The 25284-nt window shown below is 41.2% G+C and overlaps 2 protein-coding genes across 2 annotated transcripts in view; both read right to left on the bottom strand.

Annotated features, from left to right (window-relative positions):
- Positions 1 to 8577: 8577 nt before the first annotated feature.
- On the bottom strand, positions 8578 to 14822 carry cep15 (centrosomal protein 15). The gene is made up of 5 exons (XM_073468067.1): positions 14738 to 14822; positions 14234 to 14339; positions 12557 to 12680; positions 10517 to 10585; positions 8578 to 9870 (listed from the first exon to the last, which is right to left on the bottom strand). Exons 1-5 carry the CDS (start codon positions 14820 to 14822, stop codon positions 9694 to 9696), a joined length of 561 nt encoding a protein of 186 aa, XP_073324168.1. The 3' UTR covers positions 8578 to 9693.
- Positions 14823 to 22480: 7658 nt separating this feature from the next.
- The window catches only part of ptprga (protein tyrosine phosphatase receptor type Ga), a 507602-nt gene continuing 504798 nt past the window's right edge, over positions 22481 to 25284 (bottom strand). Inside the window, exons 30-31 of the mRNA XM_073468860.1 lie at positions 24740 to 24875; positions 22481 to 23512 (exon numbers count right to left, since the gene is read on the bottom strand). Of these exons, the coding sequence (XP_073324961.1) occupies positions 23363 to 23512; positions 24740 to 24875 (286 nt within the window). The 3' untranslated portion in view covers positions 22481 to 23362. The remainder of the gene's footprint in view (positions 23513 to 24739; positions 24876 to 25284) is intronic.

The raw sequence follows: 25284 nt of genomic DNA, 5'->3' as shown, positions 1-25284 counted from the left end.
TCGACACAAAGTGGGAGTTGATTGAGCACGTGCTTTGCACAGCTGAATGGGACAGTTCGTTACGCAAAACTGCAGAAAACTTGAGACCAGCAATCATGCAAGCACTACGCAAATACAGCCTGGATGAGTTCTTCCCTAAACTGGTCTACGTGACTGACAGAGGCGCAAATATAGTTGCCGCACTGCGCAATGTTACTAGGCTTAATTGCGGTGCTCACATCTTGAACACAGTGCTACATACTACACTTAGTGGTACCCCAGCAGCTGAAGATGACTTCTTTGACGAAGTGTCTGCTCTCATCGAGTCTCTTGTAACTTACTTTAAGCAGACAAATCTCCAGAGTCGTCTGAAGATAACGCTGAAAGTGGCCGTGGAGACACGCTGGAATTCTCTACACACAATGCTGGACTCAATCTACAACCAGTATGAACAAGTCCGTGCTCTTCTGGAGGAACGAGGAGAAGAACACCGCCTCACCAACTTGAGCACAGAGACTCTGGGTGACATGGTTGCCTTTCTGACACGATTCAAAGAAGCCACCGAGGCCTTGGAGGCTTCAAAAACCCAGACTCTTCACCTGACCGTTGTGTGGTTGGAGCGCCTGAGAAATCACCTGCAGCCGTCTACAACTGACAGCATGACACTGTCCTCGCTAAAGAAAAAAAGCCTCAGGATACTGAATGAAAAATTCCAAGTGCATTTCCTGCATAAGATGGCCGTGTTCTTGCATCCCAAACTTAAAAGCCTCAAGCTGCTTGCAGACCAGACCCAGGGTGACGTGATAAGTGTTTATGCCGAAGCACGACGTCTTGTTGGTAAGAATAATTGTAAAAAATACTTTAATAAGCTACAGTAATAACTTGGCTCGCTAAATGTGTGTTTTTGGCGTTCCATATCCTTCAACTATTTGAATCTATTTTGTTTGTCTCTTAAAATAGCACTAATCCTATTATTTATTTTTCTTCAATTTCGTTTTTTATTATTTTGAAGAACACAACCATGGAACCCCTCCGGCCCGCAGACTCAGGCCGTGGCTGCCGCTGCACCGCCAGAAAAGAGACCCTGTCCAGGAGCTGATGATTTAGCAGACGTGGAGGACTCCAGTGACGAAAGTGTGCAGGCTCTGGATGAGGTGGCAGCCTACATCGAACTAAAGACACCTAAGGACAAGGACGGCACTTTTGATGTTTTGTCTTGGTGGAAGGAGCATGCCGAATCATTTCCTAACCTTGCCCTGATCGCACGGAATGTGCTTGCCATCCCAGCATCGAGCGCAGCGAGTGAAAGAGACTTTTCTACTGCTGGATTTGTCATTCAAGAACGGAGAACCCAGCTTAATCCAGAGACAGTGGATGATATACTTTTCCTGCACAGCAATCTCGGGCTCAAAAAGTTTATTTATGTTAGTTCATATGATTTCAACTTCATGTTCAACATTTAGTGTGGAGTGGACAATATATACATATTTTCCTGCTAACTTCAAACTGTTTTTGTTTAATGTAGTGGCCTCGTAGCTAAACCTGTCTGGCTGTGGTATGTTTTTCTTTTTTCCTTTTGCACAACGCACTTGTACAGACTGGTGCATGATTTTATTTTGAATATTCAAAACGGAAGATGTTTATATGCAATGCCGCTGAATTGATGTTGTCTGTAGCCTTTATCACAAAGGTAAAAAATAAAGCGGTTAAAATTTAGTGAATTGTGTCTGTGCTGTTTATGTAATGGTGGATACCGGGTCGGGTAACGGGTGTCTTTATTGACGGGCAGGTCGGGTCTGGATTGGATTTAGATATAATCACGGATAGCGGGTTGGGTAACGGGTCCCTTTATTGACGGGTGGGGCGGGTGCGGGTTTCCAAAATTGGACCCGTGCAGGACTCTGGTCTCTGGCTCTCTCTGCATTCCACCTGACCTGAGATGCAGTCAGCCAGCCTGTAGGCTGCCTGTGGTATTATGTTTTGTTTTATGTTCATCTGGTGGGTGCAGTAGTCTAGTTTTTGTGGCTTTGTTTCAGTTAGGTTTAGTTGTTTCCTTGTGTTAGGGTAGAGGGTTAGCCCCAGCTCTGACGGCCCTGGTGGGTTGGTCTGTGAGGCTGCCCTTCTTTTGTTTATTTTGGCCGGCCCATCAGTTTGTTTGTTTTATCAATTAATAAATTTATCTTCCTTTAAACTGCAACTTGTTTGTCTTGTGTTAGACCTCATTTGGAGTACCCCCTAACCCTAACCGAGTGTTTTCTGTGCCTAAAACCTAACCTAAGCACAGTGACATCACAGGGTACAATTGAAAAATTATCCTAAAGAAACGTCAAGTTGCACCATAAAGAAATGTTAACCTTCAATATATCCACAGTGTCCAGAAACTAACCCCTTCAAGACTTACTTCTGGTAACTGGGTTGGTTTGAGAAATTGTGATCTCAGGGATGATCAGGGGTGTTTGTTTCAGTGTAAACAAAGAAATGGTAAGGGTTAATCTTTTTTATTATAAATGCTAAGAGATGGTCAAACGCATTGGATAGTAAGAATTCAAACTTCACTTTCAGGGAGTGCACTGTAAAAATGGACTGAAACACATCGTGAGGCCCAGAGAATAATGCATATGTATTAGATATGCAATCATATTAACCATGTAACCATGTGATGGATGAGACTGGCTGGGGCAGCCATTTTGGGATTGGGAGACAAGTTCTTTGTGTAACAGGTGCTATAACAAAACCAGTCATTACTTTGGATGTGCCACTGAACACAAAACATTTTTTTTTAAAATAAATAAAAAAAAAAAAAGAATTGTTGCATAAAAAACACAATATTATGCCCACATCACTGCAGACAAATCAACACACATAACACAATCTATTCAAATATGTATCTCTTTGTCCAGTTAATTACGGGCAAATTAATTTGATCCTCTACTGCTGCAAACCAATGAGCCATTTTCTCCATCACGCTCTGGCTGCATTCAGCTCTTTTCTAGTGGCATTAAAGCTGTGTGTCATTGTTGGGGAGGATCAGTTGATTTGGGGATGTCCGGTGCCGTGGATAATCCCTTTGACCTGACCTGGCCCCGCTGGGAAACGTCCTCTCCTCCTTTACTTAAGGCCACTGTGTTAATGATGAACCACTCTGCTAGCTCACACAATTAAAGGCCCCCTCAGATTTAATAGAACTCTACATGGTGCTACACAACAAGCTGAGATCACTATAGGATGAGTATTCACTGAAGAAACTAGTGACTGACTGATAAGGTTATTTTATTCAGATAAAGATTGTAAATAATCAAGTAGACCGACAACTGATATCTGGGACTGATATACATTGGCAGTAAAAATAAAAAATCTTTAATCTGGTGTCCAAAGTTAGAATAACCATAACTCAAGTACTGTACTGAAGTACAATTTTGAGGTACTTCACTTTAGTATTTTCTTTTTCTGCTACTCTATACTTCCACTCCACTACATTTAGTTGACAACTTTAGTTTGTAGTTACTTTGCAGATTCAGATTATTCAGTGTTCAAGGGCTGATACTTATAACGTGTAACCAATCAGACATTGAGTGAGACAATAATTGGATAACTGGAAAAATGCTTAATACCGGCCCCCATAATCAGCCAGGCCAATAATCAGTCTATCTCTAGCAAAACACTGTATGCTTAAATAATGCTGAATACTAAAGGAGGACTGAGGAAAGTGGCTGAAGTCATACGATACATGTTAAACTTCAGACGATTATGATTTAAAGATTTAACATAAGTGATTAACAGTTTAGTCTCATTTCTAGATAAATGTAAAGTCTGAATTGGGCATTTTCATGTGTGATCGGCAGTTTGTTACAAACTCCACCTTTTTCCTGAACACAATCTCTCAGCTGTTTTGTAAAATGCAGGGTTTAACCAGCTTTGTGAGACAAGAGCCTGACTTACAGCACATGGACTCTTTGGACAGCCCTCTGTAGATACAGTCACACTGACTCCAGCTACATTCATCCTTTTCAACCTCAACAAAGAAAGAATTGGTCTATCTGTGTCTCAAAACAAAGTATGTATGAAGTTACAGTATTTTGTAAAATAAGAGGAGGCTGGATGTGTTCATAGCCATGGTAAAGCCATTATCTATCCACGGCACATATGTCCCTCTAATACATGCATGAATACTTTGAGGGGACGACATCACATGAGGCGAGATTTATAGTTGGCAATGCTTTACTTAATTATTTCCTCTACTGCTGATTAATCATTTCCACTAAAAAAGATCGTTAAGTTGTCAGAGAACAAACTGTTTCCACACTGCTAGTTTCACGTACATTAACCCCAAGGGTTGTTTTTAGTTGACAATCAGGTAAAAAAAGTTTGTTTCTGTGAAATAATTTGTTGACTAACTAAATTAATAATTGACAAATCCCACCAGCTTTACAAATGAGAAAGAAACATAAGCATAACAGTTCACATTGCTATAGCTGCAAAAGGTTGTGCATGTTAATCAAACCTGTTGATAGACAACATGTTGATACTGAACAATCTGCTAAACCTCAGATTATTCTCTGTGACAATGTTTTTATCTTCAATGCCAATAATTAAAGATGGGTTTTTTTTCTGTGCAGGACAAATTACAGGTTTGTGACAGGAAACAAGTCTGCTGCATATACTGGCCACCAATCAACAACCACTAACACTCTTATGTTCCACGACTCAGTGAGGACACACCACTTCCTGCATTGTCCCTGAACATTGGCATTGGACATGAATTGTTACTGGTAGAATCTTCCAATATCACGATTCTCCAAATCCACTATTTAATTAGATTTTTGATTTAAACGGATGGCAGAGCACGGACAGCTCTGCTTTTGTTAGACTATCACATTTAGATTTGTAAAGATGAAGAGATCATCGATTTTATGTCCTGACAACTGCCATCTACATTCTCTTCTTTAAAAAGATAAAGGGTATTTTACAACAACAGCTTGGCTTTATCCTGGTGGCATTTTGGAGGTTAGGGTGATGCAAGTTCAAATAATATTCACCAAAAATAAAGTCCAACAAAAATAGTCCAACAATGAAAGATAGAAATTCAGTTTGTTTCAAAGTTTGGTTTCTCAGGTCTGTCCTGAGCAGGGATGGGACAATAGACGATTTTATCACAGATCCTGATAAAAAACAATCACAAAAACTTGATTGTGCTAAATTTTAATTATCGGGATAATCACTAATCAAGATAATTGTGAATATTCTCAATTTGAAAAACATGTCTAGCTCGCTGACGTACAGTACAGTCCTTGGTCCCCTATTGGTTTCCTGAAGAATTGCCTCAGCATGTCACCATGGCTGAAGGCATGGCCTGCACATTGTAACCCCACAAAAATAAGTTCAGTGTGATGTGTGTGTAAATACTACAGACTCCAAACTAAAGACAGGGAGAGAAGGTCACCACCATCTATGTATCCTTTATTTGTGCACGAGGATCCTATCATTTATTACTTATTTAAGATTCTTTGTTTTTCACTAAATAGAGATGTGTCCTATCTGTGATGCCATAAAACTATTTGTTTCCTAACAAAATACAAGGTTAAAGTGATTCCAGTATGTTTTTAGAGCAGTTTTAAGAATATTTTGATGGTTATTGGGATAATATGGTGAATAGCAGTTATGTTGGACAGGGTAATCCAACATGGAATTTTCATATAGTCCCATGCCTAGTCCTGAGTAAACCCTCGCCCTACAAAAATCAATAAAGGATCTCTGGCAATGTTGTCAGTTTAGTTCACTTCCTTCCCCATTAATAAACCCTCTTGTCAAAGAAATCAATGAAAGACCTCTGAAACAACTGGCTGGATTCATGCATGTTGGTATTGATTGAATTTGTAACACAGCATTAGTTATACTGCAGTCTAGTCTGCAGAGAATACATCCTAAATTGAAATTATAGTACATGCATTTTGAATATTATACACAGACACTGTTGCAAATGTGTCTAAATACATCAGATTTGTAACGGTGTGGACAGCCTCTATATGTTCATGTGTTCAAACTTACAATGTGACGACTTACTCACTGACGGATCAGCTGTTCAAACAAGAATGTTTGTTCTCCATTCAACCACTGAGAAATCTAAAATGAGTATATACACTTGAATACACTCTGAAAGAGGTGAGCATGACCAAACAGGAACAGGAGTGAGAAGACGTCCATCTCTCCCCTATAAGTTAAAGATTTATTTTACAGTGCACTGCAGCAGAAACACCCAAACAGACTCAGAGTGATTACCCGTGTGCTTTTTCATAAGTAAGAAACCGACTGAAGTGTTTGCTTTGACTGGTGTGTGTGATAGTAAACTGATTAGAGTATGATAAAGGACTTCATTAAGTATCAAAAACAACACGCTGGTGCCATGTGTGGATCAATGGCCAGGCACAATCAATATCAACAAAAGGCACAAGTACACAAACACAAAATTCATACGTGTGCTTTCAGCTGCCCACTTAATCCATCAGTCAATATGAATAGCACCGCGCATTCTGACTTTACTGGGCGACGGCAGAACCACATCTGTGGAAGCACAATCAATACAGTGACTGAAGTGGAATTCAGCAAGCCCCCCCCCCCGCTGGGCTTCTCTATAAGAGCAATAATGCAGCTCAAGCAGAGGAAGAATTTTCACATTAGCTCCAGAAAGCTGGGCCTGTTTAAGTGCACAAAATTTGTAAGTAATTCTGTTGGTAGGAGCTTTGAGAGCTGAGAGGTTTGTCATTACAGTGAGACGAGTGAAGTGAGGGCTGTTAAAGAGAAAATGTTACACTGGTGCCTGTGCAGTCAACGGGGAGCTGGGCCAGGCTACCTTAAGGCCAGTGTTGCTTCCTCTTAGTGTACAACATGAAGCCTTCTATTTAATGTGAGACAACATGACAACAGTCAAGGCCTCTGTGAAGGAAAAGACAAAGAGCTGGCAGCCTGGGCTCCTAAGTAGAGGTGACATGCCATGATCAAAGGAGAGACTTGGGACTTACAAGCTCACACAGGGTCAGAGGGAAGCCTCAAACATCGCCACCAGGCACGACAGTCAGCAGCCGCCCTGATCTGTGAGATCTGAATTCAGAGGCTGAGAGAGAAAATGAAAAAAAATGAAACTCTTCAACAATAAAATGATGTAATTTGCAATTTAAATCACATCAGCAGTTGATACAAATCTGCGATCTCTCCAGGCTTGAAATCCAAACAAATGCAACAGAGTCAGAGTGTGAAATAACAGGCTGCAGAAACGCAGCATGCCAAAATATTTTCCCTCCTCCATTCTTTCCCTCCCCTTCACTTGCCCCTGCTATACCCGCAGCATATCACTGAATGAAATGCAGCGTGCAATTACCCATTATCCAATCAACTGGAGTCGACACTTAACCATTTGCGCGGCTTTGGGCTCAGCCAATTATCTGTCAGGGCCCTCAGTGGGCTCTCAAAAGCCGAACCTCATTGCATAATTGTACAGCTCCAAATTCATGCCGCGCCACCAGAGACGGAGCAAGGCTGGAGGAGCGCAGGGCTGCTGTCTGAGGGGTCATTGTTGTTGTCGGTGGCTGGCAGGGTGAACGAGGTCTGGTCACTGACAACAGCAGCGACTCGGTCTCCAGCCCCCTGGGGCCTCGGCCATTAGAATACATAATGCAGGGCTAGTCATTTGGAAGGGCTCCAGATCGTGCTCTTCAAAACCCTTTTCGATAATTTGCTACATCACATCTTCATCCTCCCCCCCTCACCCTCCCACCAACCCATCCTGTCACCCATGATTGGACACACAGCCCTAATACCTCCCCCACCCCGGCTTTCCTTGAATCTTGGCCTTGACCTCACAGCACTTGCCCCCATCCTGCTCCTTCACTAAACAAGCACCCCACCACCCAGCCCCTATCAGTCCAGACTAGTCCAGTTCAGTGGTTGCCGGTGGCTGGTTTAACCCCGAGGGCCTGCAGCGCTGGGGCCCCAGCTGAGGAGCCGGGGCAGCTGCCAACTACTTCAACCCTGGCTGTCCGGATGATTGCATATGTCAAGCCGCCACTCCGCGTCAGCCGGGCGCAGGTCTGATCACCAACAATTAAGGGTTAAAGAGAGGGAGGAGGTGTGCTGTTCTTGCATTTGGTGACAAATCGGTGGGGTGTTCCGCTCATCCACGCACAACTTTAATTATATCAGCCAGATACATCTGGGCTGTGTTGTCGTTGTGAGCTATAACCCCATGAATGAGAGTAGTCATACTGCATAAGCTCACTTTGCAAAAAGCAGCTGACCAAACTAAGCCTTCAAAAAACACAACTGCACACAGCTCAGACATCTGGAGGCAGAGCAGTCCTTTTCAATACCTGACTTTTAACATAATTATTTTGTCTGTTTTATGGCTTTATTCACCAGGACAGGCGGAGAGTGACAGGAAATGGGAGAAGAGAGATGACATGCAGCAAAAGGCCACAGGTTGGAACTGAACCTGGGCCACTGCGGGGAGGATACAGCCTCTGTACATGGGTCACATGCTCTAGCAAGTGAGCTAAAATTTTTGATAAAAATAAAGAATATATTTGATTTCAACAAAATAAGCCAAACTTCTTAATGCATCAGAGTTTAATGTCCTCTCACAAACAGCAGTACAAGAGCAGTGAACAGTGACAGTAATGTACAAACAAGCGTCTGACTTCAGCTCAATCATTCTGTCAAAGTAAAAATCTCTAACAAAAAGGAGATTTCCCTGCTTCAAACATCAGTTTGATTATTTTGCCACATTGTGATATATATCAATAACAGAACATATCTTTATTCATAAGATAATGATTTTAAGTGTTTTTCCTCAATGCTTCAGTTTTTCAAACTGTTATGGACACAACTGGTGGATTATTGAAAAGTAATCAGTTTGAGTCACCTGGTTGCAGACCTCTGAGTCTCTGCTCACATGGAAACTCCAATAATCAAGTGACACATAACGGAAATCTGATTATCAGGCTGCTAGTGGAGCCCTGACCGTCCAAAAAGATGTACTGAGATTCAGCAGGCTACTTGTCTGAAGTTGTTGTGGACACCGTCAGCCATAGAAAAAGTACAGACACATTGTCTTCATGGACACAGGGCATTTATCTATGTCACTGGCTCCCTCTAGTGGTTTGAATGGAAAACTGCACAGAAACATTTGGTTTGAGAAGCCCCTCTTCTCATTTCCCAGTTTGTACATCCTCGATTCCTTTCCTCGCCTCCTCTCCCTGCATCTTAGTTCCTCCCGTGAGATGTGAGTGGAGCAGGCAAGGAATGAAAATGACACCTCATTGCTTCAGAACCTCATTTTAAAGCATCGTAAATTAAATCTGAAGTGTGTTACAGTTGCATCATCTGTCACAGTGTTCATGACAACTTATCCGTTTACTCATCTCACTGTCAGGATGGACACAGTATGATCTGCATGATGTAACTGCTCCCACAGTACCATGACAGTGAATACCTAACATCAATAGAAGGAATAAGAAAATGTTCTTTTTTAAAAAGTAGTGATCTATGTTTAGTGGTGATCTAAACAGATCGTACTTGCGAGGATGTGTGTCATCACTCCTCTCTTTTTACAGTCAGTACCTCAGGTGTTGACCGGCCCTGCTCCAGACAAGAGTCATCAGGTGATCATCTGCATCATGTGACCATCAAAGCTTTCTTTGAGGCTACATCAGCATCACTGTTCATCTATCGAGCAGTCCTGGGTCTAGGACGAGGAGGCCGACCCTGGTCTGTAGCTGTGCTGGGTTTATGTTTGGCTCTCCTGGGTGGCTCTGCTGGACCATCAGTTGGATGTCGGCCTTTACCCAGGAGGAAGTGCTCCCAGACTGGTATAGACTCTTCCACAGACGCCCAGTATCTTGTCTGCAACATAGAAAAAAATATAAACCTTGCTGGCAGACTCAGTACATCTGACTTCATCATGAGGGTTATTCCATGGAGGAGTAAAGGGGGAGATTCTTATGGTGTAAAGTACAAGTCAGGTGAGGACTGCAGAAAAATTCAAACTTAACCTTTATTTAAGCTACATCGACTAATTTACAAACTGAATGCAAGAAGCAACAAAGTTTTCTCTGTCAGGACTTTCAATTCACTTGTTTTTTGTATTGTGTATGTCAGCTGTTAGGGTTAGGGGTTAGCAGTCATCTTCCCACCAACTTGAACTTTATGTATCGGCCAATTTATAATAAAGCGTTTGTTCAAACAACAAAATCCCTTATTTTTCATTCAGCTGAGGTCATCGTGAGTGAAAATAATAATTATAACAACTGTGTAATACTGTGAAACTATGATATTTTCTAAGATGGTGATCGTACTGTGAAAATGTCATACAGGTTCAACCCTGGTTACATTCACCTTTTATAACACAGTTTGGATCCCTACATTTGATTTCTTATAAGGAAATCTACACATTTCTTTGTGCATAGAACTGTATTACATTTACGAGGGCAGTACTGTGGACAGCTACATTTAGAACCTCCTAGCTACTTAATCAACAACAACTTGTTACCTCCAGAGCCAGGAGATATGGTTGTGGTCGCTCTTTTCCTCTGAGACGATCCTCAGTCTCCTGTAAATCCTGCAGATACACAGAACTGACTCAGTCATTAACCATAATCTGTAATCTCTACCCAGAGCTTGGCCCTCAAATGTAGTAAATTCATATATTATATTATATTACATTATATTATATACAGTATTTATCTAAGTCAGTGATTGCAAAAGTGTGGGCCATATGATTAAATATTTACATTTATAAAAGTAATGAGAACTGTTCATGAAATGATTGAGCAATACTCCATCTTAGTCTCATGTCAAAGTTTGGGTGGCCTCGTCACTCTTAAATTTAGGAATAGCTGCTCTAAATGTTTAAAGGTTCACTTAAAACAACCCCACAGTGTGTTAGTGGAACACCTGGGAGTAGTGTTGAAAGCTCTGAATGGTTTAGAGAGCTTCACTCTGTTCCTCTGTTCTTTACACTCTGAGGATACCTCCACCCTCCACACTAACTCACAGGCAGATGAATGTGAAAATGCAGTTTAACACTGTTCTGCCCTCTGCTGAGTGCATGTGTGCTGCAGCGCCCCCTGCTGGCTCTTCAGCAGCAGCAGTAGTATTACAGCAGAGTTAATGAGGTGCTACAGTGTAAATAGTACACTATTTGTCTGTAAGTGTCATGTTTATCATTTTTTGCATGTTAGGAGCATATATAAAGATATATCCTAAGAATATAGTGCTGTAGATTGTTTACTTGAGACAGAGTGAAGGATTAGTTCATTGATAGCTAACATACGTAGCTCTGAGATAATGATTAGCAGAGTGACTCAGCATGTTACATTGTGCTTGTTGTATGTGCTCTGGTCATGTTCTGATCTCTGTTTGTCATTTGTGCTTTTGTTGCAGTTTTACAGGTAAAATTGTGATTCACACCTGTAAAGGTGTGAAGTCACACCTTGTTTTTAACTGCATACTGTTCACTAACCGTCTAGCTTTGAATAGGGCAGCTGATTGTGAGGATGGTATAAATACACTGAAACACCAAAAAAAGAACAGCCATCACCAACCATAATTACATTTTCAATTAATCCATTCATTATTATTTTTGTGGTTGAGTCTTTCTTCAAAAGGGGGTCCATGACCCCTAAGGGGTCCTCATGGGCCGCAAAATCATTGTTTAATAATATTTGGAAAGTTTTTATTTTTCAAAGATTGAAATATGTCTGGAAATACACGTAAACATGAATCCAACATATGACTAGCACAGATAAATTCATAGTTAAGAAAATGTCATTTACACAGCACTGTAGATAGTCTACCCATGATTCCTTGTGCAATCATGTGAGCAAGCTAACCTAACTTTACTCTGAAACACTGTGCAGCACTGATCTGTCACAGGGAACCAGTCAGCTAACTACTTATCACTGCAACATGTTGGCCAGTTATCTGTATTATCATCACACGGGTACAAACGTTCATGTGAGCCACCGTGGATCATTTTGTAAGTTATTGATCGAGGGACTCGGACATCCCCTCCACATCAGAGGGCGAGGCTAACACTGCTAACATATGGCATGCTACAACTGCTGCTGACTTGTGTATACATGGCACTATAGGTCCCGCTACATTATTGTATATAGGCCCAGTTTAATATGCAACAGAATTTTATACAGTATATGTAGTAGAGGGTCCCTGCACCATCTCTCTGTCAGCTAACAAGTCCTTGAAAAATGATACATTTACTGACTAACTTTAGTTTAAACTCTAATTACTCTAACTCTTTTTTTACTCTAATTAACTGGTTATCAGGAGTGTTGCTCTTTGATTTCCCATCAGTGATTAATTCATTAATCAACAAATCACTTCAGTACTGGTTGCTAAAAAGACAACAAGGTAGTCAAGGAAGTGTCAGTGCTGCACTGTGCCCACTCGGTCCTTAGAAGAGCGCTAATCAGCCAAAGTGAAACAGTTCTGCGGGTCGATTACAGCCATGTAGGGCTGATGATCATTCACATCATGTCTCTATGGAGGATGTGGTATGAGCCCGTTGTACCTGCAGCAGTGTGGTGTTCCTGTGGCGCGCAGCCTTCCACTCCTCCAGCTGCTGCTTCCTCTGGATCTTCAGCTGCTCTCTGCGACTCTCCATCTGCTCCAGCAGCTCTGCTCTCCTTCCTAAACTGATGTCACACACAGATGAGAAAGCAAAGTGACAGGAGGACAAAGCCAGGCTTCATACAACACTGATAACCCCAATATGAACACTGCAGTGCATCTCACACTGACAGGTGGGTGGGTCTATTACAGCACAAGCACTTCTATGGTTGTTTAGATGAGACTGAAGATGAATTTGTCATCATAAATTTAATGACATTTCTGTTTGTAATTCCCGTAGTGATATATATACACACAAACAACTTTAAAGATAAATTAATAATAACCAAGTCAGAAAGAGAAACTATTCATGGTGAAGTGTTGATCAGGAGTCTCTCAGCCTGAGGACTGAAGCTGCTCTGTAGTCTGCTGGTACAGCAGCAGATACTTCTGTATCTGTTGTCAGGTGGCAGCAGGGTGAACAGACTGTGGCTGGGTGGCTGTTGTCTTTTAGTATCTTTGGACTCTGTGCAGACGTCTCACTTCACTGATGTCACTGATGCTCTGTAGATGGTACCAGTGATGTTCTGCTGGTTTTAATCACCCGCTGCAGAGCCGTCCTGTCCTGGGCCGTGATGAACCATGCCAGGTTGTGATGTTTCCAGTCAGGATGCTGTCTATTGCTCCTCTGTAAAAGTTGACCAGAATCTTGCTCCAGAATTAACCTTCCTAAGTTTCCTTAAGAAGTGGAGCCTTTTCTGTGCGTTATTAACCAGGGTGGTGATGTGTGATGACCAAGGTAAGTTCTCAGTGACGATAATTCCAAGGAACCTAGAACTGTTCAGCTGCTCCACCTCAGCTGCACTGATGTAGACAGAGGTGTGTCTTTGCCTCCTTGGTTTCGCTGACGTTGAGCAGCAGATGGGTCTCTGGGCACCACTCTGTAAGATTGTTGATTTCCTCCTGATGTGAACTCTCATCATTGTCTTGCTGCTGATGATGGTAGTGTTGTCTGCATACTTCAAACAAATCACATTTTCAAAACAGTGTCCTTCATTCCATGAACAAAATGTAATGAACACATTTACATTGAAGTTGTCAAGTCAAATTCATCATTCATGTCAGCAAACGGATGTTAAAATGGATTCATTGGTAACAAGAGGAAATGAAGGATTGTCTACAGGGACAGTTATAACCCAGGTGGACGTCACTGCAGGGAATTCACCAGACTACGTCCAGCTTCCTCTGGAGCCACAGAAGCTTTATACTACTTCTACCACACATGCAGCAGAGGCCTGGACCACTAACACTGATACACTGGTGGAGTTTGCTTGTTGCAGCCTGAGTCATAATTCAGTGGACAGGTCAGCCTGAGATCCTGTTCTGCTTCATTGGAAACAATCAAAAGCACAATTGTGATTTAGTAACATAAAAATGTGCGCGCGCGCGGAACATAGTTGAAGCAGCGGGCTTCGACTGAAATGACCAGTAAACACGTGAAACATTCCCACAGACCAACGGTGAAAATGTCCCGTCAGCTGTGTGGACAGCAGAGACCCGCTGCTCATGGCAGACCCACACAGAACCACTGCCACACGGTACCGATCCTACTGGTTCGTGTTGAGGCGGACATACTCACATCTCCTCGTGTTTCTCCACTAACTCCATCTCCTCAGCAGACCTCACCAAGGACGGCACATCACCGACAGCACCACGCTTCCTGTTTGTACAGGGGAAGGACCCAGCTGACCACAGATCAGCAAAGTCACCGGAATTTAACACTTGTGTACTTCAAAATAAAAGCACGATTCGTTGGGCGGAAAATCGCATCACCTTCTGAGCTTGTCTTAGTGAAAAAGTCTGTGCTTCCGGTGGTAGTAATGGTTGTGTTACTATAGTTGCACACAGCGTGTAAGAACAGCGCTCCAGGCTTACCACCTGACTAAAAGTGATCCGGTTATCTGCACAAATAATGTGTCACTATTTTGAATCTTCTGATCGGAAGTTTTTCGGCTGTCTCGGAGAACTTGACAGCTTCTCTGTCATGGCTTCAGTAACCATAGCAACCAAGAGCAGAGGTAGGCTATCTGCTGCCCCCTGTTGGTTCTATTGCAGAAGGCAGTGTTTGTTTAATGTGCGCTACCATCGAAGACAGCACATCTCAGGTTGGACTGGTGTGCTGGCCTGCAGTCTCTCTGTGTCTGTGCTTTGTGAACACAAGGGTCCATGAGGCCTCCCTCTGATGCTCACCAGCAGACAGCAGTGTTTGTGAACAGCCTCGCGCGTGCACATATGCTTATATACACGTGCACGAAATGAAACTTTCGCACATAATTCTAAAACGAGACAATGATTATCAAGTTCCCATCAAGGTTTGGTTACAACTCTGAACTAATGCAAGATGGAAGCACATTGTTACACCACTGATTCAATATTAACTTTAAAATCTGGAGTAGTTTGGAATAATGTCCAATATTGATGCACATCTCTCAGTAAATAATAGTATTCAAGGATTTTAGAGGTTTATGTTTTCAGTATATTCAGTAGAGCCACATTTAATTGTAGGCTATAATACTGTGAGGACTGAAGTAATTACCAGGCAGCAGAGCCTAATGTTAATATTCACTTATCTTGAGATGATCAGAAAATGTTTTAATGAATGAATATTGTTTTTTATACCTCATTCTGTTCTGTATAGATTTACATTTTCTTAAACTGACAGATGGAACAAACTGGGAGCACTGAGGTGTCAGATGGTTCCTTAGGAGAATTTAGCTCAGGGCCCAGGGAGGTCTGCTGACAGTATGTCAAGTCCATACCACCTGCAGTATGTTTGAACTGTTTGCTGCTGCTGTCCAGTAAGCATGCACATTCACATGGTAGGTGTGTGAGCACCAGTGTGTTTTGGGCTGGATGGTACGCACAGTGATTTGAAGGAATAGTACAGTACACATATTTCAGGGGGATTCAAGGATGTACTGGTGGGTTGTGTGGTCGACGGTCTGAGACAAAAATACCAGGGCCGAGTACCAATCCTGTACCTCCCTTAGTTCCAGCACCCTTGCTCGGGCCACAGCCATTTTCAAAGTCAGCCTCAAACTTAGGGTTAGGTTTGGGGTGATGCTTATTAATGTATATGTGTCTGTCTGTGTGTTTGTGTGTGTTTCTACCATATTTAGACATAGAATAACTACACTGCTGATCTAACCTGATTGTGCTTTGTGAAGTAGTCGACCTGGAGAATAGATCACCACCCAGATGAAACAGAAGCGCCCTGCCATCATCAGGATATTGTCTGCCGTGGCCTGGATTGAGAAGAAGCCCTTCGCTTCCTGTATCAGTGTTGGATCACAGGATGAAGGTTTTCACAAGGATCCTATATTCAGTCTCCAAGATGCTTTCTTTATTGTTTTGTATTCATCTTGAAAAACAATGACTACTTTTCTGTCATCGCAATGGGGCCTTTTTTGAGATGAATGAACTGAAAGGTCCAGTGTAGGTCCAGGGATCTAAATGTAGTATGATTTTCATACTTATGTTTTCATCAGTGTATAATCACCTGAAACTAAGAATTGTGTTGTTACCCCAGAATGATTCTTAATAACTACAGAGGGAGCAAGCTCTCTTCCACAGAGTCTGTTATGTTATATGTTATGAAGTTTGTACAGTAGCTCAGAATGGACAAACCAAACACTGACTCTGTGGAGGGTCTTTTTCATTTTTAAGGGAGGGTGAGGCCTTTAAATCCTGCACACTGGAGCTTTTGTTCTTATTAAATTGCCCCTTTTCAAGGGTGAGGGCAGCACAGAGTTGCGAGTTCTCTCCTTGCTGTTGTGGGTTTATCCCAGGTCCTCCAGTTTCCATCCACATTCAACATGCAGCTCAACTGAGAGTAACAAATCTGGATTTAATCTGCACTTCAATAAAAGCTGACTAACCATAACTTTTGTTTGTGCATCTTATAGAGACAGACAAAGTAGGCCTACTGCTGTAGCAACAAATCTACTGAGTATACTGTGTAGACTAAGGACAACGGTGTTTTATTATTTATGAAACATACACATCACACATCAGAGGGTTGATTCATCTGAATGTCAGGAACAGACCGTGGGACTTAACCATGCAGACAGTTTGGGCCTTATTCCTCCAGGTTCCTTCAAATATCAAAGTTTGTCATGGTTAAGAAAGTTGTCTAACTATGAAGAAGTTACATTTCTGTAACATAGTGTCTGCCACTGAGTATGGAGGAGTGAACTTACCAAAATCAAAAATAAATAAATAAATGGCTCAATGAATAAATGAATATGACATTAAATGGAACAAAGTAATATTGAAAATAAATGTGGGCATTAATAAATTCATAATTATTCAAATAAATAATTAACTAAATATACTATATAATGTAAATGTGGTCTGTGAACCTTAGAAAGAATCTGTACTACAGCAGCGGAGGAAAGCAGTCTTAACTTGAGGAGCATTTTAAGTCAGATAAATTTGATAAATAGCTTTTATTCGTTTGTTTGTGTGAAGGAGCAGTTTTGTGTTTATATGTCATTTAATTCCAAATTTTTACTTTTTGCAGTTTGATATACTGGAGCAGATTTGGACTGTGCAAGCCATTACTGAAGTATTAATGTTCAGGTAAGATGATCCTTTTATTAGTCCCACAATGGGGACATTTGCAATTCTGTCTCTGTCGCTGGTCAGGTATGGGAGGAAATGTCTGTTTAATTAAAAACATACTGTAATGTCTCATTCAATAATTGGACCAAACCAAAGCAACAACATCTATCAAACACTACAGGTTCAACACCAGTGACAGGGCCTGGAGAAAACAACTAAAATACACAACAAAGCAAATACTATCACACAAATGATTTCAGAAAATTACATCAAAACCCATATTTTATTTTATGTATAGCAATACCATTTACATATTAAATAACACTATAATAGAATGCTTTGATATAGCTTTAAACAAAACAAAAAAAGAAATCCATCTTCTTGTCTTATTTCATGTTACAAAAGAGGAACAAACAGCCACCTTTCCAAAACGGCTCAATGGAGAGAAAATCATCCTGTGACTTACAAGAGAGCTATCCTATTGTTCACGTCTGACAACAGAATCATAGCCTCTGAAGGATGAATACCAAAAGCCAAAAAATCAAAAGAAGAGGGGATAACATTGTAATATCACAATCACTGCCTGAACGTTGATGGAGGGCATGAACCTGGAAACTGGAATACGATGATGACCACAAGCTGGACACACAGACACCTGGCTTCCACATGATCCACCACAAATAGTAATTCTATGAGTGAGTTCAAATAACAGAGAACAGACTGAAATAATCTGTGACTACAGACCAGACAGGTGTCAGACTGGAAACCTTGTGAGAGATTTGTGGTACATGTGAAGTCAAGAAATGGTAAAAGAAAGAAGTTTGATTTACAAAAGAGAAGTACTGAAAATCTGAATCATAAATCAGATGAAACATTTCCTCTGACACAGTCAATACATACACAGTTTCAAGAGAAGGGCGGGGTTACAGAGGCAACAAAATATATGTACATTTGTTATTGACAGTGCAGCTTTGTGTGTGCTTCAAAGGCAACACAAAATACTTTTCATTCTGAATGATCGCAATAATCTGAATGGCTTGTAAATGGGTATAAGAAAAACGGTACTGTGACCATCTTAAGGGCCCGATCACACCAGCCTTTATAACAGCAGAAATCAGAAATCAGTTCATTTCACTCGGTCAGTACATTCGACACGTGGATTCAGGCTAATAAGCAACTGCATACTGTCCTGACAGTGTTTAACTTTGAGGAATTGGGGATCCAGTGAGTTCAACATTGAGACGGCTAACATATTAGCTGTGACACAGCATTCAGTTTAATATCACGGCCAAACTGTTCTACAAAACAGATGCTGCACAGTCTGCAGTCAGTCAAGATTCACACAGAGATAGAGGAAAGCATTTCCTTGAATCAATCGGTTTTAACATATTGTCTTGTGAGTGACCATAAGTAAGCCAGTGAGTATGGCTACTACTACTATTACTTGGCTACTTTAACCAAGCCCCCAGGAGGAGGGCCAGGCTTTGAAGCCAATTGTACGTAGCGGTGAAATGGTGTAATCACAATGTCACATGGTGTACATACATGACGTTTTCCCATACACCTACATTGTCAAAGAAGCGGCTGCAAAACGGTGGATACATTTTTTTGATCATCACAACCCCTGCTAGATGACTCGTTTCACTTTCAGAATTTGATCCATTCAATCCAATAACATTTGGAAAGTCTATAAGATGCATGATTAAATCATTTTATCTCCAATCAAAGTTAGCCAGCAGCTAAACCAGATGTTAGCTGGGTCAACTGGCGAAAGTCTTGCGCATGCTCCGTGGGCCATACAATGCAAAAGATCCGGAAATGTTATACCTGGGAAGATGAACTTTTTGGCTTCATGCGCCACTGACCAGCTGTCTTCAGAATGAATGGGGCCTCACCGCTGAGGCTGTATCCAGTTTTTATTATGCATCTATGACTTGGAGCAGTAGCAGGTTATCTGCTAGCTAGCATTTTAAAAGTTAGCTCAGCAGCAACAGTAGCTCACCAAGTGTTCGAGGATGCCACGTTCTGGTGTGACCTGGCACCAAAAGGATGTGGTTCAAAATGAAAGAAGTGCCCCAGAAACAGAACATGTTTTGTAAAGGTCTCCCTTAGTGTTGGAGAGTTTAGCTTGTATTATCTCACATGGAGATAACACTGCCAGAGAAACAGAGATAGAAATGTTTTGCATCTTTAATGCTCTTCTGTCTGCTCAGTTTATCTGTATTCCAAATGATGGTGTAGAACAATTACTGCAAGACTCTGATACTGAAGTTAAAGCAAATACTGAAGTGAAACTTTGAAGCAAATCTTCGTAAGGACACTGATACAAATACAGATATAGTGTGAGGAGGAGGAGAGAGGGGGGTGGACATCCAGTCAGAAGAGAGAGAGACAGAGAGAGAGAGAGAGAGAGAGAGAGAGAGAGAGAAGGAGAGAGAGAGAGAAAGAGAAGCTCACCTCATATGTTGTTCTGCAGGGGAAGGATTCAAGTCTTTGGTAAAAGTTTTTTAAAAATCAGAAATCATTTTGCCCTCTCATTCAACACATTATCTGTTTTGTGCTGTGTGAAAAAAACACTTTCACATTTTCATTCAAAATGCAAAACTACAAGTGTTCAGTTGACACTGTTGATCACAGAGGTACAGAATATCATCAGAATCAGTGGCTAAATCAGAACATCCTTATGTCAACGAAATGTGTGTGTGTGTGTGTGTGTGTGTGTGTGTGTGTGTGTGAAGGGTTACTGCAGCTAAAGCAGGAAACATTTCAGACTGCTCTTTGCTTGTAGGCCACAAAACCACTTAAAAATACATCTCTGGAGAAAAGGGCGTGAGGAATGGAGACTATATACACAAGGCCTTGGGAGGTTGGAGCGAGTAATCACACCTCTGTCAACAAGCACGGATCTCGAATGGGCCTCTAAATGCAGTTTCTGCTAATCAGTCACTTTAATATTACACAGTGGACACACATTGTTTTCCAGTTTGTGTCATACTAAAACGATCCTCTCAGGTCTGTCTGCTATGGCAGTTAAATCATACCTGGTCAGAGCCCTGGGTTTTAACGACATGGTTGATGCTTTTGTTTAGAAGTGGAGATTAACACACCTGCACAAGGTAAGAAAGATGGAGCCTATGTTTCTGAGTTTAATGAGAAGGACAACAGACTGTCAGACCATGTGGTCAGTGAGTGGTTTGATCCGTTTTAATTCTGAGGATAAGGCTGACAATATTCTACACATATTTCATTGTCAGCAAATCCAAAGAAAATGACAATGAACTGGTGCTACTAATAAGCTGTTTACTGGGTGAGTGTTTTATTTTAAATAAAACTATCTTTAAAGGTTAAATTCTTGAGTAGGATCAATGGGCTTGGGCTGAGTGCCAAAGACTTGGTAGTGAAATGTTAAAGTATTGAGAGATGCAATAACACCTGCTTTGTTTTGGTCTTTTCAACAACAAGACAAATATAGAGAAAAGCGAGGCACATCTCTCAAGTTTGACACAGGAGTCGGGTGGGTACTGCTGCAATATAAAATTAATGATCTGTGATTCCATTTCTCAACATTCAATTTCAAATGGTTGTCATATTATTTGACTAAGAAAAGAAAGCAAAACAGGCTGAAAGCCAAAACCGCTTTTACTTTCAGCACATTTAAGCTGCCACTGACAATCATGTAACATGACTGATGAGACTTCTTGTGTCAAGATATAACACGTAAATATCAACTCAAAGCAACACTTGAATATTTGAATATTAAATGTTATAAATAAACTTGTATTAGCAAGAGTTGATTCTGAGACATTATGACAATGACTGGCAACATTAACAGTGCTACTCCATCTACATGCCACATGTCAGTGGCCTTAAGCTTCAAACTAAGACCCCTCACCTTCTTCTCTAGCATCAGTTTTGCACGGGCAGCGCTCCAGAGTCAAGTTAGTAATGATAAATATCCAATTTTCAGTTAGACTTAAAGCTTGCTAACAAACATTCACTTGTAGTTTCATATTCTGACTTTTGGACTGTTATAGATGTTGTGAAATGGTCACAGTTTGGTTAGGTTTAGGCACAAAAACTACGTCACCTCACTTATGTAACTAATGTTAAGTAAAGAAAAAAATGTCCTTACTTACATAACTTGAAAGTCAACAGTCAACCCTGACACTTGGGACTCGTCTCCTACAGGAAAGTCCTGTGTATGACCCATTCAACCACACTATAGGAGCACCTCCAGAACTGATGGTAGAGGGGTATCTACAGCATCATCCTTAGAAGCGTAGGGCCACTGAGCAGGCTGCTGTATTTGGCGTGTTAGGAGTGAGAACAGGCTGGGAAAGCTTTTATCTTTTATGAAAAATAGCCACACCTTTGAGCACTCCCTCTCATCCGCCACTATACATGGGAATTGGTACTGGCGATGTGGATGGAAGATGAGCCGTTCCAAATTTTAATGAAGTGTGGAAAAACGATAAGTAGAATGAAAGAGCATGTCTCTTACCACACACAGCGGCTCAGACCTAACTTTACGAAGGTTGCAGACTGATGGAAAATGCAGCAACTGATTGATCAGAAACAAAATTACAAACACCAGGCTTCCAACTCGCAAATCAAGGGATGAACTTTACATTATATATAAATACAACATGTTTCTTGTCAGATTCTTGCCTTTTACACCACATCAAACCTGTATAGCACCTAAAGACTCTAAAGCAGAATAAGCAGGCTGTTTAGCTGTTTTTACTCTGACATAACAAAAATAAAATGAATAGCTTAAATCGAGACAGTTTTAAGACTGTTTGAACCCTGTTTCACATTTCTAAAACCTATCCAACTTGTTGCATAGAGCTTGTTTTTGACTCTGCTTTCCCCTGCAGATCACACTGATTCAACCCTGTAACGAGGGCTCCACATACCGGCCTTTATGTTCTTAATCCGTGCTTGTCTGTCAGAATGAATCTATGACTGGAAAAAAACAACAACTTTAAAAATGCGATTTTCAGAAAGACGGAGAATGTCATGTTGTTGCATCATCTGTTGTGTCAACTTTGCAAATGTAAAATCGCTCACTACTGGTGGCATTGTATGTGTGTGTTTGTGTGTGTGTGAGTTCAGATGATTTAGCAGCATACACGAACGTAGAGGACTGAGGGAGTCCGCTTCCAAATGGCTGGGGATCAGCTGTAAGTACTGGAGTGGACATGGTGGAGATCAACCGGCCTGAGGCAGGAGGCCACAAAGGACATGTACAAAAATCACAAAGTTATTATGATAAGGATATATTCATATATGTATACATACAGTATTTCCATATATTAAAAAGCATAATATGAATTATACAAAGAAACAATAAAATTTCACAGTAGCAGTTGTTATACCACCTTAGGTATTCTAACATGGGTGTGACTTACTAATAAGGAGAGTGACAAGAAAACAAGGCAAAGAAACAAACAAAGGTGAAGAGGGAATTGATTTTAGAAAACAAGCACTACTTGTCTGTGGCAATATGCTCCAAGATCTCGGTTCTGGTGATAAATGAGCGGTAATATGAGTACTATAGATGAGCAGGGCGGAGGAGGTCACGCTGAGCTGAAGTTGAACAGCTTTTTGTTACTGAGGCGGAGAGTTTGTGCCTTCTCTGTCCTTTGTCTTAAATCAACTGGTAGGTGGCAGGCAGAACAATGTCCTTCATAGAAGCAGTTGGTTTAATGAGGGCCAAAGCCATGGAATGTCAAAAAAATCTGAGCTTGAGTGGAGAAAAGCCAAGTGTGTCAGCTTTAGTATAGGCAGTAACACTGACATTATATAGTGCAAACAAGAAAAGACAGAAAAGTGTTTCTCGTTGCCTACCGACGCCGTCATGAAACTTAAAAACGCGGTGCAAACTCTTCAGTAGGAGAACATTAAGACATAAAATGGCGAAAAAAATAAATATCAAAAACTTTTTATCAGTGTAAAAAAGTAATCAGGTTATTCATTTTAACCAAGAGTCTGGCAAAAAAAGGCCTCAAAAAGTCTTGTCCACAATAGTTCCTTGACGTTTTACAAAGTTTAAGTGCCTCCTTTGTAGGGCTCAGGGACCTTGCAGGGTGTTTGGACCCATACGACGCCCTCAGCTCAGCTCCAGGTGTCCGAGAGGCCTCTCTTAGACCAGCGACTCCATGCTCTCTGCTTGGTCGGACTGGTCGGACATGGACGCCATGGTCCCATTAAAGTCCCTGGTCAGAAGGCCCAAGTCGTTGTCCTTGGTGCTGACGAGGCTGAGCAGAGCTTTGTATAGGTACTGGTACTGGTCCTGTGGACAGACAGAGAAAAGACAGACAGAGGGGAGAAAAGGTGAGTATAATATACTGTATGAAAATGGTCAGTGTATCTTCTGGTCATTCCATCTCCTTTTCAGAAACGGGTTTAAAAAAAATAAGAATTGAGAGATTATTTCATTTTCATTTCAAAATACAAAAAATAAAATTGAAATGCAAGACATTTTTCTTTTTCATGGTCAAAAAGACATCAGTGAAATCTAAAAAAATGTTTGATTTTCATTTTTTATTTCAACAATACAAAAAGTAAAATCAAAGGCATGTTTTTTCATATCCTGAGACTAGATGTGGCCGTTCACAAGAGAAGAGCACCAAGTGTAGGACTGCTCATGTGCAGACTGTGTCTCTGTAGCCCAGGCTAAAAAGTCTTTGACAACCTACTTTCACATGATTTTAGCCATGGCAAAACAAGGCCTGTCATCAACAGAAATCTCATTGCAGTCAAGTGAGCCATCAATTGCGATAACCCGATAAAGCCAGCCTGGATTCTGTTGCATGTCTGCTTGCAGTGTTACGGTCCTGGTGCTTGGAGTGGCCAAAGATAACTAAAGACTTGCATTACAGCACGTCACATTATATTACACATCATGATTCAATAAAGTTTTGTTGAATGTGATGTCATTTGTGTATTTTAAAACAAAAATCAAATTATCACTCAATTTTTGCTTTATAATAGCCATTGATGAAAAAAGAATTGAATGACCAAGGCACACTGACCAACCACCAAGCTGTTTCCTCCAGTCACAGCCTGTAGTTATACTGAAGCAGAAAAGCCTGCTGAATGTGGATGTAAAGCTGCCATGTTAGTTCACCATACTGAACTCAATTCATCCAGACACTGTTTTTCTTTTCAGATTGTCACAACCCCAGCTCAATGACATGCTCTCAGTTTGATGCTCATGCCTTTTATTTTGATTGTAGCAAGAAGCTACAGTATGTTACAGTATAAGCAGGATATTCCACTCTAACCTGTGAGGTTTGAAAGGTAACTTAATGACAGTATTTTCAACTGCACAGCTTGTCACGTAATCTTTCTTTATATAACTGCTTTGTGCATGACAGATCACTTATTGAGTTCATTGAAATGATGATCTACTTGGACTCCTTCTGAACAAGAAGTATTGTCCTGCTGTATATCTAAGGCATGTTAAGGCATAGAGTATATCTTGAGGTATTATTTCAGTTGCAGTTGTCAGACTCACAATGTCTGTGAAGACCCCTGGCCTCATGAGGTTGATCATCTTGGCCACTTGATAGACGTCGACGGCGCCCTCACTCTCAAGCTGCTGAGACAGGGTGGTGAGTGCACACAGCAGTCCGGCTGACACTGCTCCCAACCTGACAGAGAGGCACACACACACACACACACACACACACACACACACACACACACACACACACACACACACACACACACACACACACACACACACACACACAGTCAGGATCTGGAGTTAGCATGCATCTCCACAATAATATCAGAAAAGCTCTTGCAGTATGTTTGTCCTCTGCTGGTTTGTTAACATCATTTCTGGATTTTTACAGGTGTAGCAGTAATGGGGCTTAAAACTTGTCTTAAAGATGGCAAAAGAGGAAGAGGTCCCGGGGGTTTCAAAATTAAATCTATCTTCTGTGTAACATTTTGGCGTGATATGAAAAGATCACAGAAAATTACAAACTAGTATTACAGCAAGTTTCAGTTTACATCATATTTGTCCAGACTCATATTATGTATGTGTTGAAGACT

The sequence above is a fragment of the Pagrus major genome, chromosome 6 (assembly GCF_040436345.1).
Source record: "Pagrus major chromosome 6, Pma_NU_1.0".
Taxonomy (NCBI): Eukaryota; Metazoa; Chordata; class Actinopteri; order Spariformes; family Sparidae; genus Pagrus; species Pagrus major.
This window is presented reverse-complemented; position numbering and strand designations above follow the sequence as displayed.